The sequence below is a fragment of the Chenopodium album genome, chromosome 11 (genome assembly GCF_948465745.1).
Source record: "Chenopodium album chromosome 11, dcCheAlbu1.1, whole genome shotgun sequence".
Classification (NCBI taxonomy): domain Eukaryota; kingdom Viridiplantae; phylum Streptophyta; class Magnoliopsida; order Caryophyllales; family Amaranthaceae; genus Chenopodium; species Chenopodium album.
In genome coordinates, this window is record NC_137844.1 from 47930496 (window position 1) to 47943432 (window position 12937).

Below are 12937 nucleotides of genomic sequence, written 5' to 3' on the forward strand. Positions count from 1 at the left end.
AAGAGTGACACCTCTCTCTTCACTTTCCGACAGGGTGATGATATGACATATTTGCTTCTTTATGTTGATGATATTATATTAGCTACCTCATCTGACAGGTTGCGTGCAGGGATTATATCTCAGTTACAAACTGAGTTTCCTATGACTGACTTGGGTCCTCTGAGTTATTTTTTGGGTATTGCAGTGACCCTAAAACCTTCTTATTTGCTACTTTCACAGGAAAAGTATGCACAGGAGAAGTATGCACAGGAGATTTTAGAGCGTGCAGGTATGGCCTCTTGTAAACCTGCAGCCACTCCAGTTGACACTAAGTCCAAACTTAGTGCAGATGCAGGGCCATCTTTTCGGGATCCTACATTGTATCGCAGTTTAGCAGGTGCTCTACAGTATCTCACTTTCACTAGGCCAGATATTGCATATGCGGTACAACGGGTGTGTCTTTTTATGCATGATCCCCGGGAACCTCACTATGAGGCATTGAAACGCATTTTGCGTTATGTTCAGGGTACCATTGATCACGGCTTACATTTATATCCGACTGTTTCTCATCGACTTATTACTTACATAGACGCTGACTGGGGAGGTTGTCCCGATACCCGACGTTCAACATCGGGCTATTGTTGTTTCCTTGGGGACAACCTCGTGTCTTGGTCATCTAAGCGTCAGCATACATTGTCTAAGTCGAGTTCAGAAGCAGAATATCGAGGCGTCGCAAATGTTGTCTCAGAGGCGTGTTGGCTTCGTAATCTTTTACTTGAGTTACATTGTCCTCTACGGCAGACTACTATTGTTTACTGTGATAATGTTAGTGCAATCTACCTTTCTGGCAACCCGGTACAACACCAACGCACCAAACATGTGGAGATGGATATACATTTTGTTCGAGAAAAGGTTGCTTTGGGAGAAGTTCGGGTTCTGCATGTTCCTTCTAGATATCAGTTTGCAGACATTTTCACTAAAGGCCTACCACGAGAATTATTTCTGGAATTTAGGTCCAATCTTAGCGTACGCCCTCCTCCCGCTACGACTGCGGGGGTGTGATAGATATTATAGGATTATTATAATATTTATCGCAGAGTAGGATATATTTGTAGATATTTGTGATATAGTTTGTATTCTTATCGTACTAGGTTTCCTAACAGGATTAGGACTAGTATTGTAACACTATATATATTATTTAATGGTACACACTCCAACCCAAGGAGTTTTCCCGAAATCTAACATTTACCACATCCACCTCTTCTTATCAACTCTAAATTTGACAAACCATCTTCTTTTTCCAAAAAAGCAAGTTCTGTTTCATTCTTAATAAATCTATTGAAGATTGTCATTGATTGCTCACCCTTTTTTGAAGGCCGCTTACTTCTACCACCACATAATATAGATAGGCTCATTCTCTCAAATAATACATATATCATCACGCTTATAGCTCTCACTAGTACTCCGACAAGAAATCCAAGTAGCTACGCTCATGGTCGGAGCCATGTTTAAGATAATGGGGTCAATTGACCTCAATTACTATCTTATTAAATCCCTATATCTGAAATTCGATCTGATATCTATAATTTTCGGATCGGATGCGGATAGAATTTTTAGATTTTCGAATTTTAAGATAGTTTTCTTAGCCCTAGTTTTAAGTTTTTTTTTTTTTTTTTTTTTGTTAAAAAAAAAAAAAAAAATTTTGATCACCTCATTGGCTGGCTATACTATAACCAGACGTCTGCAATCAACGAAATCAAAAACTGATAGACAGAGCAAAATGTGTAGTACCCTGCATTCCTCAACCTCAATTCTGAGTTCTATCATATATTCTCACCCTAATTTGTTGAAGAAATCATCCAATTTTCATTGTTCCTGCTTATCTTCTTCCCCCAATCCTCTTAACTCACAAGATGATGAATCTTCCATTAATGGGTAACTCTCGTCTTTCACTTTTATTTTTGCTCATTTCGTATTTACTGTAAAATACCCAATTCATCAATTCTCTGTATAATTGATTTCTCTGTATAATTGATTTCTCTGTTTTGTTTTACAGTGACCCTTTGATTTTAGTGGAGAGATATAGCAATGGTGCTGCCAAAAGGTTTGGTTTTGTTGGGGAATTAGTAAAATTTTCATATATATTTTAATACTATTTATAAAGAATATTTATATTGCAAAATCAATTGACATGATTGCGTGTTATCAAATTCTGAACTACAGTACTCCCCTCAGTCTGGAATCAGTGGTTGCGTTGATAGTGTAATTTAAACTTGTCCGGTTGCCAGAGTGATTGTATTTTGATGAGAACTTTTAGTATAGTAGACTCCATAATTATGTGAAATATAAATTTTAATTTATGTAGTTTGAGATTAAAATTAATTAGATATGGTTAACAATTGATAATTTATGTGGAGTGCAAACTATCATTTAAAATTTGTTTTTGTCAGTAAAAATGACCCATAACTTGATCAACCACAATTTAATAAATTGAATTTAAATTAGTTTACTTGATCAGGGGAAAATTGGATTATTAGCTCCTTGATCATTAGATATTATTCTATACTTAAAATATAACTGTGCATTGACCTTGAAAATCAAAGTTATTGTGGAAAAAAAAAAAGCTAATGGTAAAGTTGCATAATTTTTTTTTTTTATTATTAAATAATACAGTATTTGTTTAAGAAAATGTAAAATTATTTTATCTTCCTTACATTAACCTTCATGTGGAAGCAGGTATGTTTTGAATGGAGAATCAAGTAAACAAACACTACTTGAGCAGCACACTGATAAGCTGCTCAACCCTGATACTGCAGCTAACTTGAACTGGCTTCCTGTTAGCATTAAAGATTTCGTTTTGCCTGCAGGATTCCCAGGTAATTATACTATTACTGCATCATTTTGCAAAAACTTTTCGTGACTTATTTTATTTAAATGTTTTATTTTTTATTTGGGGTTAAATCATCTCCCCATTTATGGAATTTAGGCTTTGATTGATTTATTGATTGGGGTTAAATTATCTAGATGCTATTGATAGATTAATGAGCTATACTTTGTTGTCACATTATTAGCCTATTAGGTTTGTATAACAGGCTTGTATAATGTAAGTTGGTTGTGTTTTGAATTTTGTTATATGTTTCTGCAGAATCAGTATCAGATGATTACTTGGAGTACATGTTATGGCAGTTCCCTACCAATGTCACTGGATGGATCTGTCACGCCTTGGTTACTTCAAGCTTGCTTAAGGCATGTTTATCAAAACCTGGTTACTCTCTCTCCAGTTATCTAGTTGAATGAACTTGGATTTGTATGTCTTTTTAATTTTTACTAATCAATTTCAGAAGAGGTAGGATTTAAGATTGAAACTTATTCATCAGTTTGGAATGCAATTATCAAGCATACCAAGTTGCAATGTAGTAGTCTAATCTTTCTGGAATGCATATAATGTTACATGTTTTAGTATATCTCAGTTTTTAATCGTCTTAAAATTAGTTTAATAGGACCTTGGAAGTGAATTTTTCCTTCATAAAATTTGCCACCGAAAGAGAGCCTTTCCTCCTTGGACCCCTTTTTTTAATGCGTTCAAGTATGATGTGTTGAAATATGTTACTACCTCCGTTAATGGTTATCTGCAACTTTGGAATTTTTTACATCTCACAAATAATACCCCAAAGTTGCAGATAACCATTAACGGAGGTAGTACAACAGATAGTAGCCTCGCTCTACTAAGGTTATTGAATTAATGTTGGTATACTTCTGAATTTGATTTCACCGTTTATCTGATCAGAAGGATTTCTATATCTTCTAAGAGTATCTCCATTGGCAAGTTGCCTTGCCGCAGTAAATTTTAAGCTAGTTTCCTTTCTAGCTATTTGTACACCAATGGCTTGCTTAGCTACTAGCTTGAGTTGGCTACCATTCTCATCTTTTTATCCAGCAAATTAGCTTGCCAAAGCTAATCCTTGCCTGCTAATTTCCAATTATAACTCCAATGGTCAAGCTAATTGCTTGAGAAATTTAAGAATTGCAAGTAAGTTCCTAGCTCCAACCATTGGAGATGTTACAGTTGCTTTTTGTCTTGAGGCATTAAACTCTATAAAGGTTCACCTTCGTTTTTCTATGCAATAACATGATAATTATGCAGGCAGTTGGTGTTGGTTTTATCTCAGGAAGCACTGCTGCAGCATCTGCGGCAGCATCAGCAGCTGCAATAAGGTTATTGCTTATCCTTGCAAATTTTGTATGTAACTCAGTTTGAAAACCTTGAGATGTTCCTTCCCCATAGGGGGAAAAGGGTTTGGTTGGGGAAGGGAGGAATCCAACACCTTGAACTCAAAATTTCATTTTTAGCTCTTCCTGTTGGATTTTCTTGCTTTCAATAATACTTTGGCAAATTTTGGTTCCCATGATTGGACACTAGCAGTTTCTCTCCTTGTACAGATGGGTGTCAAAGGATGGCATTGGAGCTGTTGGTCGACTAATCATTGGTCTGAGATTGTGAAGAAATGTTAGGGATACATGTGTTTATCAGATGGATTTTACCATTAATACATTTCTTTTATTCAGGTGGACGATTTGGGAATTTGTTTGATGATGATCCGAAACAGTGGCGAATGTATGCTGACTTCATTGGCAGTGCAGGAAGGTGAGTTATCAACCAACTTTTTAGTTCATAGTATCTGCTCTCTTCAAGTCATCGTTAAACTTCTTGTTTTTTTTTTTTTTTTTTTTTTTTTTTTTTTTTTTTTTTTTTTTTTTGCAGCATTTTTGATCTAAGTACTCAGCTGTATCCAGCATATTTCTTGCTACTTGCATCTCTTGGAAATCTTGCAAAGGTTCTCATCCCTTATATCAATTATTTGCTTCTGCCTCTCTTTTACTATATTTCACGTATGAGGGATGTATGTGTCATATCCTTTTGATGATTGACTGATTTGATTTCTGGGGTACTTTGAACAGGCCATCGCCAGAGGCTTGAAAGACCCTTCGTTCCAGGTGATTCAAAACCACTTTGCAATGTCAGGAAACCTTGGAGATATATCAGCTAAGGTATATAATAATGTAATGATTTCATGCAAGCAGCGATTGAGATGTTGAGAATAATTTCATTAATCTCTCAGTATATAATTTAGTAATAGATGACTTTATTACATGAGTTTTCAAGGCAAGTCCTCTTCCTTTTTCTTGCTTGAATGATAGTATGCTGAGAAAATATATATATATATATATATATATATATATATATATATATATATATATATATATATATATGCTGAAATCTTTGACTTGCCAAACATTTTTTTTTTTTTTTTGGTTTGTTTATGTGTGGAGGTGGTGATCTTATCTCCTTAACTTCATTGTTGGACAAGTTTAGTCATGTTGGAAAACAATATTTCAAGTGGTATATTGCAGTGAAAAATAGTTTAATTTATAGGCATGTACTGCAGGAGGAAGTATGGGAAGTTACTGCTCAACTTCTTGGACTTGGTATAGGTATACTCATCCTAGTAAGTGATTTAATTTATAGGTCCCTATTGAACACTGCATTATAAATTGTTTCTGTTTCCTAGAAAAATCTTATTTGATTCATTGACGCTTATTTTAGGATACACCAGGCTTGGTGTCATCATACAGTGCTTTGTTATCTACTTGGACGAGCATGCGTCTTCTCCACCTATGGTTACGTTTCCAATCCCTGTCAGTTCTGCAATTTGAAACGGTGAGAATATCTTCCTAGTACTGTTCATTTTTTCAGGGAAATTTTAGATCGGTAAATGAGCATTATTGCAAACGAGATTGTCTATATCTAATGCAATTACTTGCTTTGGAGTACTACTGAACTGGATATTTTTTATTCATATAATCTCATGTGTTTCTCCTTGAGCAACAGATTAATCTTAAGCGTGCTCGTATATTGGTGAAAGCAAATGTAATACATTCCAAAGCACTTGGTATATCTTCTTCTATAACTTGTTAGTTTTGAATTTTTGTGGCATCATTTTTATTTATTTACTGGGGTGGGGGATTGTGATAGTGGTTAACTTGGATTCCTCACTATTCTCTTAAGCGGTAACTGTTCCTCTAATAGAAAATTTTAATTTTTTTTTTTTTTTGGAAACATAAAAAATTTAAATTTACATAATCTAATTTGCATATTTCCTTCCAGGATGCATTGACTGCAACAGGGAAGAAAACATATTAACATGGGAGCGGTTCCTGAGTCCTCGAATCATCTTTGGTGTTCCTTTTAGTGAGGTGATTGCTACTGAGAGGTCATCATCAATGGTATAGTTTTTGTACTCATGCTACAAATATTAAACATTTTGAATTACTGAGTAGTTAGATCTGAATCAGGAATTCATGATGGTTGTGAGTTTCCATTTGTGTAAGAGAGGGTTGCAACCAACTACGAAATTCTTATAATTGGTGGTGTCATTGATAATCTCAAAGCTGTTCTTCTAAATGAGCGTTACTTGAGGAGTTTAAGGGTGACTGACTATATTAATATACAAAGTACACTATATGGTCAAGGAAGTAGTTTTCTTCACTGCTTAGATTTTGTTTTTTCTCCCAAAAAGTATGTCGAACCTACATAAACAGCAGTTATTGTAATGCCTCTAACAAGGCTCCTTCTCCCAACAGGGTGAGGGGGATTGGATGTAGGAAGCCTTACAAATGTGATTAACTGATTATAAAAGAAAACGCTACTTTGGATGAATGTGTTCATTGGTCAATTATTTATATGTTCTAAGATGAAGTTGGCAACGGGCTTGCAATCCTTTAGTTTCTGGCTTTTTCGAATGCTTGATTTATAATGCTGAGTGAAAACTTTCTTTCAGTTGGTGTTGTAGTACATTTCTCACTCTATACTGTGCTTTGCAACAGGTGAAGAAGATATTTAAACTTTACACTAACAAAAAATATGTCCTTACAATAGATCAATGGCAGAAGAGAGATTTTGAGGTTTTAGTATCTTTCAAGGTATGTTTTATTCATTTCTTTTATATCAAATTTCGTATTTCTGAAAATTGAAACTCAAATACCTGGTAATTGTATTCTTTGAAAGACCAGCAAGTTTTCCCACCTTGGGGATGAAGTCACAAAGTCATCTTTTCTAATTTTTTAGTAATCCAATCTAACATGTATAATGATCTTAAAGTTCTAAACAAAGTTATTGATTCATTTTGCTCAAGATCTTTGTATCTCTTATCTGCTAATTGTGTGAGAATTATGTTTTCGCTTTTCTACTTACCCTTGCAACGTTGTCGTGGGGGGTTTTTTCAGGTGGGTGCTACAAGTTTATCGGTCTTGCAAAGTGTATGGCAAGCTTATTGGCTCTATGAACATTGGGATGATTCTATTGATGTTAGTAGAGCATTGGAGGAAAGCTTGATTAATTTGGAGTGCAGATTTGACAACTTCATGGAACTGCTCAAGGAGGCAGGCTGGAACACACAGAAACTTAATCTAAATGTACCCAAGGAACCATTCATTGAGTTCAATGACAGCCAGAACCGTTGATTCCGGGGAAAGTTGAAGCAAATGCACTGAATATTCTCGGTTGTTCATTTATTTACCAGACACCATGTGAAAGTGGCTATGCAACATCATAGAAGTGAATAAATCACAACAGCATCGCGCTAACACTTCCTTCGCAACAAAACTTGGCCAGGGGATTTGTTGACACTTCTATGAGAGCGGAATTGATCACAAGTGTTGACAACAAAGGGAGTTTTGAAGTCCATCAAATGAGACTATTATATCCCCTGATTGAAATTTTCTGTTAGAACCTGACTGGAATTGTCACCTCTTCCTTAAAGAAAAGGGTTGATATAAAGCAATAGTTACTCACTCCAGTCTCTTGTATGAACTAACTTGTTTTTTTGGCTGCCCTATTATATTTTTATTTTCTAGAGGGTTGATATAAATCAATAACCCCTCTCATTTGGAAGTGTCATACCCAGAATGTCAAAAGTGGGTGGCAGAGCAAAGAGATAACAGTACTAGACCTGGCAGTCGGGTTGGGTGTTCTGGGTTGACGATACCTTTTAGTTCGGGTTTGGATCAGGTTGGATTAATTTGGTTTGGGTATGTTAGGGTTAATAGATAAGTGAAGTGGATATTAGTTTTGCGTTAGGGTCAGTGTTGGTTGAATTGAGTTTGTGAATAGTGTTTTTTCTTATCTATGCTTAGAAACCATCGAAACGTAGATCGAGTGCGATTGATCATGTCATAAGGACATTACAAAAACTTAAATAAAACGGATTTTCATTAACATAATATAAGGCAGGTTAAAGTTACTTTAAAAATATTTAAAGTTATCATTATGCTCACTCTGTCTCAGAATATCTGACACAGTCAACTTTACACACATGTCAATCCAGTTAGTCTTTATTTTTATATAAATGAATATTAATGAAAATTATTTAAAAAATTATATCATGAAACTTTATATTAATACCTATCTAACAACATATTTTCTGACAAAATATGTTTTTATTATGTTAGTAATTAAAAAATTATAGTCAAAACAGATAATCGAATAGTGAAAAAAGTCCAATGTCCCAAATATTCTAAAACGGAGGGAGTATAAAATAAAAGCTATTTTTTTTCCATAATAAGTGTTACCTTAGAAATTCACTAATAATGTATTAGATTAATCAAACTAGCCTTTACATATCCACTAGATTATTCATCGTACGTTAAAATACAATTAAATTCATAACAAATTAAAATTTACCTTTTAATGTGTAAAAATTACCATAAATATCAGGAAATTTTGATTTTTAACACCACAAAAAAACACAAAAATGGTTTTTAACACCACCAAAAAAAAAAAAAGTTTTATTTTAACACCACCAAAAACCTCAAAAGTTTGGTTTTACCACCACTGAACGAATTTTAGGATGGAATCCGTTAATTGGGGTCACAATACCACGTATCTCCATATAGTTGGCTAAAAAAACAGAAAAATAAAAAAATAAAAACAAATAATAATAATAATAATAATAATAGAAAAACATGCCCGGCCACCCCAACACCACCACAGACAACCTTTCCCCCACCCAACCAGCGTAACCCTGGCCCCACCTCCGGCGAACCCCATCCCGGGACCGACCACCGAGAACCTCCTCCCGACCCTTTCCCGCAACCCTAGCCCAACCGACACCTTTATAACCCACCCAAACAGCCGGCCTTCAATTCCTTAAAAGCGGCTACGAAATCAGCCACTAAGGCCGAAATCGACTAGTCTAGGGTCGAAATCGATCACTCAGCCCCAAAATCGGCCGTTTTCGACCGTTAGTGGCCGATTTCATAGCCCTTTTGGGGTAGTGCAGTCGTTTTAAGGATACAATGGGCGTTGGTCTAGCTGCGAGTGTTGGTCTGGCTGCGGGTGGTGGTTTTCGGTACGCCAGATGTAATACCCAGTATTTTTATACGTATTTTATTTAAAATAAGTATTTTGTGAAGTATTTAAATAAATTGAAATGTTTTATTTATAGTATTTTAATTATTTATTTTAATAAGTTTAGAAATACTTTATAAAAGGAAAGTTTATTTAATTAATTATTTTATTTAAGTTGGGGTTTAATTTAAGAAAGTTTTATTTTAGTAAAGTTTTATTAGGAAAGGGATTAGGAAAGATTATAAAGGAAAGTTTAGGAAGAAGGGTTTCTAAAGAAGGGGTATAAATATTCAACACTTGGGGCAAATCAAACTTTGCCCAGCGTGGAGAAAACCCAAGGTAAACTTTCTCTCCCTTCTCCTTTATTTTCCTTTTCTTTTTTCCCCTTCCCCTTCCCCTTTTTCGGCCTCACCACCACCGGCCACCACTGCACCACTAGTGGGCCGCCGGCCACCGCCAGCAGCAGTGGCGCCACCAGCAGCACGGCGGCAGCTGGCTGTGGTGCCATGGCTGCTGTCCGGTTTTCCGAAAACAAAAAACAAAAAAAAAAATATTAATCTTTTGTTTTAAAAATTGATTTAATCGTAGATCTAATTACTAAATATGAGTTTTGCGATTAATATTATGATGTTTGATTATAAGTAGTATGTAATTTAGTTTTCAGATTTTAATTCTAATTAAAAAGCCCCAATTTTGAAACCCTAGATTCATAAATTATTAATTATTGAAGGATTATGATATAGGATGGTTTAAACATTTGATTTAAGTGTTTTAAAGCCTAATTACAGCAAGTTTTCATTAAAATATAATGCTGGAATTTTTGGTAGTGCATTAAAAATCAAGTTTCTTTAAGGAATTTTAATTACCCATTAATTGGGATTAAAGTATGTTGTTTTAAATATAATTTCAGCTTATTATAATTAAATTATGAAGGGTTTAATAATGGTATATGTTGCTGGAAATTTGTGTAGAGTGGATTTTAATACTCTTCTATGATTTTAAATTGTAGGAGACTTCGAAGTGAGTGATTTCTATTAGTCGTGGCGATATTAAGATCGTATTCAAGGTACGTTCGCGTACTTAGCATAATTTTTATGATGTAGTAGCATGCTAAATGTGTTTAATTGATTACAAGTAGTATCATCCTAAATTTGGAATGGAAATTATGATTTGGTTGTTATTGGTGATTGAATTATGAAGCATGATTTATTTGTGATGGATTAATGGTTGGAAAATAATAGTTTGGAATGTTGAATATGAACCACACTTTTATTTATGGCATGATAGAAAACATGTTTAATTAAACTAAATGTTTAATTTGGTTTGGAATATTAAAAGGGAATTTTATTATGGTTCATATAATTTTTATTGATGCTATAAGCATGGAAAAAGAGCTATGTAAGTATCTATGTACACGAGGAATAAATTGTATGTTGGTGCCTTAGTGCACTTAAGGTACTTTTAACACCAAGGGATAGGATTTTTGGCGCATTAAGCGTTTAAGGTGTCTTTGACACCGAGGTAGATTTAAAAAGGGTTCAACATTAAATATTATGTGGTCACTAATTATTCAAGAATTAAATTGGAGTGTTTAATTGTTTGAATAATTATAATGTTTGATGTTATTATGAATTGTGAGTCATCACCAAGTTTAATAATATGTAAAGAACGTAAAGTGAAAGAGATTACCACCAAAACTCTTGGAACGTATATACCTTGAGTATGAACATATGGGGGGAGTTATGCAACTTTATATTTGACCATAACTTCTAATGGGAGTACAGGACGCTGTATTTTCCTTTTATTATTATGCGCAGGAATTCTGCCACTTACAAGTGGTTCTTTTATACTGGCACGGTTAGATCCCGTGTTAGTACCCCTTTATTAGGGCAGGTTAGGGGGGAAACCCATTCGATGCGTAATCAAAACTAAATAAATTATTTAGTTACGTAGTTGAGAAGTTTTGTTGAATGTTGTATGCTTGAAAAACAGGTGCAACAAGGTAAGTTGTGTGTTGATAGGTAACTGCATGTTAGTGTGTTTAATTACGCTTATGTATCAGCTTTGCTGATTGTGTGTTTGTGTGTTTGTTGGCTCTGTCTTTACCTTGGCCCTATGATGACCCATTTTTAATGGAGAGTAGTGAAAATAAGTAGAGAGAAACTTTTCAGGTGATGAACATATTCATGATGGGCATGAGTGAAGAGCGAATCATGCTAGTTTCCATAAGTAATCGATGTGTTATTGCTTTTATTTATTTTATGATATTTCTATTGCGAGACTAACGTAAAGGTTTAAAATTGAATTGGTTTGTTAACAGCCTACAATGGTTCCAAGTTGTAGGTTTGACTTTGTTTTACTTGGATTTGACTTTATTTTTGCGAGTTGACTTTTAAGTTGATTTGTTTTAAAATATTTTAAAGGAGATTCTTCCGCTGTGTGTCTTTGATAGTTGCTTTAGCCGTTTTCACGGTGGCAGTAATATCTTAGATGTTCCTATTTAAAGTTTTAAACAAGGCAAAACAGGTATTTTAAAAGAAAGGAATTTCTAGGGTGTTACACCAGAGGTAAGGTTGGGGGCGGGGGCTGTACATATAGCGTGGGAAGAGATTCTTGTGGTTGTGAGTTTTGGTGGTGGTGGGGTGTCGGTGGTGGTGGTAGGGTGGTTATATTAGTTTAGGGTTTTTTTTTTTTTTTTAAACAAAAAAAAAATCTTTTTTTAGCCAACACAATTGTGAGTTTGTGACACGTGTACTGTGTGGGCCCTGCCTAACGGATTTCATCCAAAAATCTGTTAATTGGTGGTAATATCCAATTTTGTGATTTTTTTGTGGTGTTATAATAAAAACTTTTTTTTTTGTAGTGTTAAAAACCATTTTTCGCATTTATTTATGGTGTTAAAAATCAAAATTTTCTAAATATCGTTAAAGTTATCCTCAAATTAACCTTTTTATTTTATTAAAATTAACAAAAGTCCACCTTATACAAGTTTTATTGTTGAAACATTGACCGAGTTGATTGGCATGGTTGATTCTTAACCATGCTTAGGGGATAACATAAATACAAAATATGTTTCTTGTTATCTATACATCACAAAAGATACTTAAAATAGAATCTATGACTAGTATTATAAAAACAAAATGTGTCATCTAACATGGAACGGAGGAAGTAGAATAATTGAAAAATGTAAACACATTAACTTCATTTACCTACTTTATGACCGATAATAGACGACCAATTATAATTACAAAGATTAAATAATATATGTTGCCTTTAAGGTTATGTATAAGCATTAAACAAACTCACTAAGATGGAATAAATTTTTAAATTCATAACAAAACACGCATAAATTAGTGTAATTAATATGTATATATTTTTGGAGAAATACACTTTAATAATCCCAACTATCGGCAATTTACTTCTAATAATCTCAACTAAGGTTTATTATCTAATAATCTCAACTATGTTTTCAGTTTACCTCCAATGATCCCAATGACCAATAAGCCTGCTGAAAGAGTGTTTTATTTTTTTATTTTATTTTATTTATTTATT

At 34.1% G+C, this 12937-nt stretch overlaps 1 protein-coding gene across 1 annotated transcript; it reads left to right on the plus strand.

Moving 5' to 3' along the window:
• Window positions 1–1454: 1454 nt before the first annotated feature.
• LOC145569005 (protein root UVB sensitive 5-like) lies at window positions 1455–8163 on the plus strand. The gene is made up of 15 exons (XM_081628380.1): window positions 1455–1914; window positions 2036–2083; window positions 2716–2855; window positions 3125–3229; window positions 4128–4194; window positions 4420–4466; window positions 4546–4624; window positions 4742–4814; window positions 4939–5028; window positions 5427–5486; window positions 5585–5698; window positions 5870–5930; window positions 6146–6264; window positions 6865–6960; window positions 7264–8163. Exons 1-15 carry the CDS (start codon window positions 1472–1474, stop codon window positions 7498–7500), a joined length of 1779 nt encoding a protein of 592 aa, XP_081484506.1. The 5' UTR covers window positions 1455–1471; the 3' UTR covers window positions 7501–8163.
• The last annotated feature ends 4774 nt before the right edge of the window (window positions 8164–12937 follow it).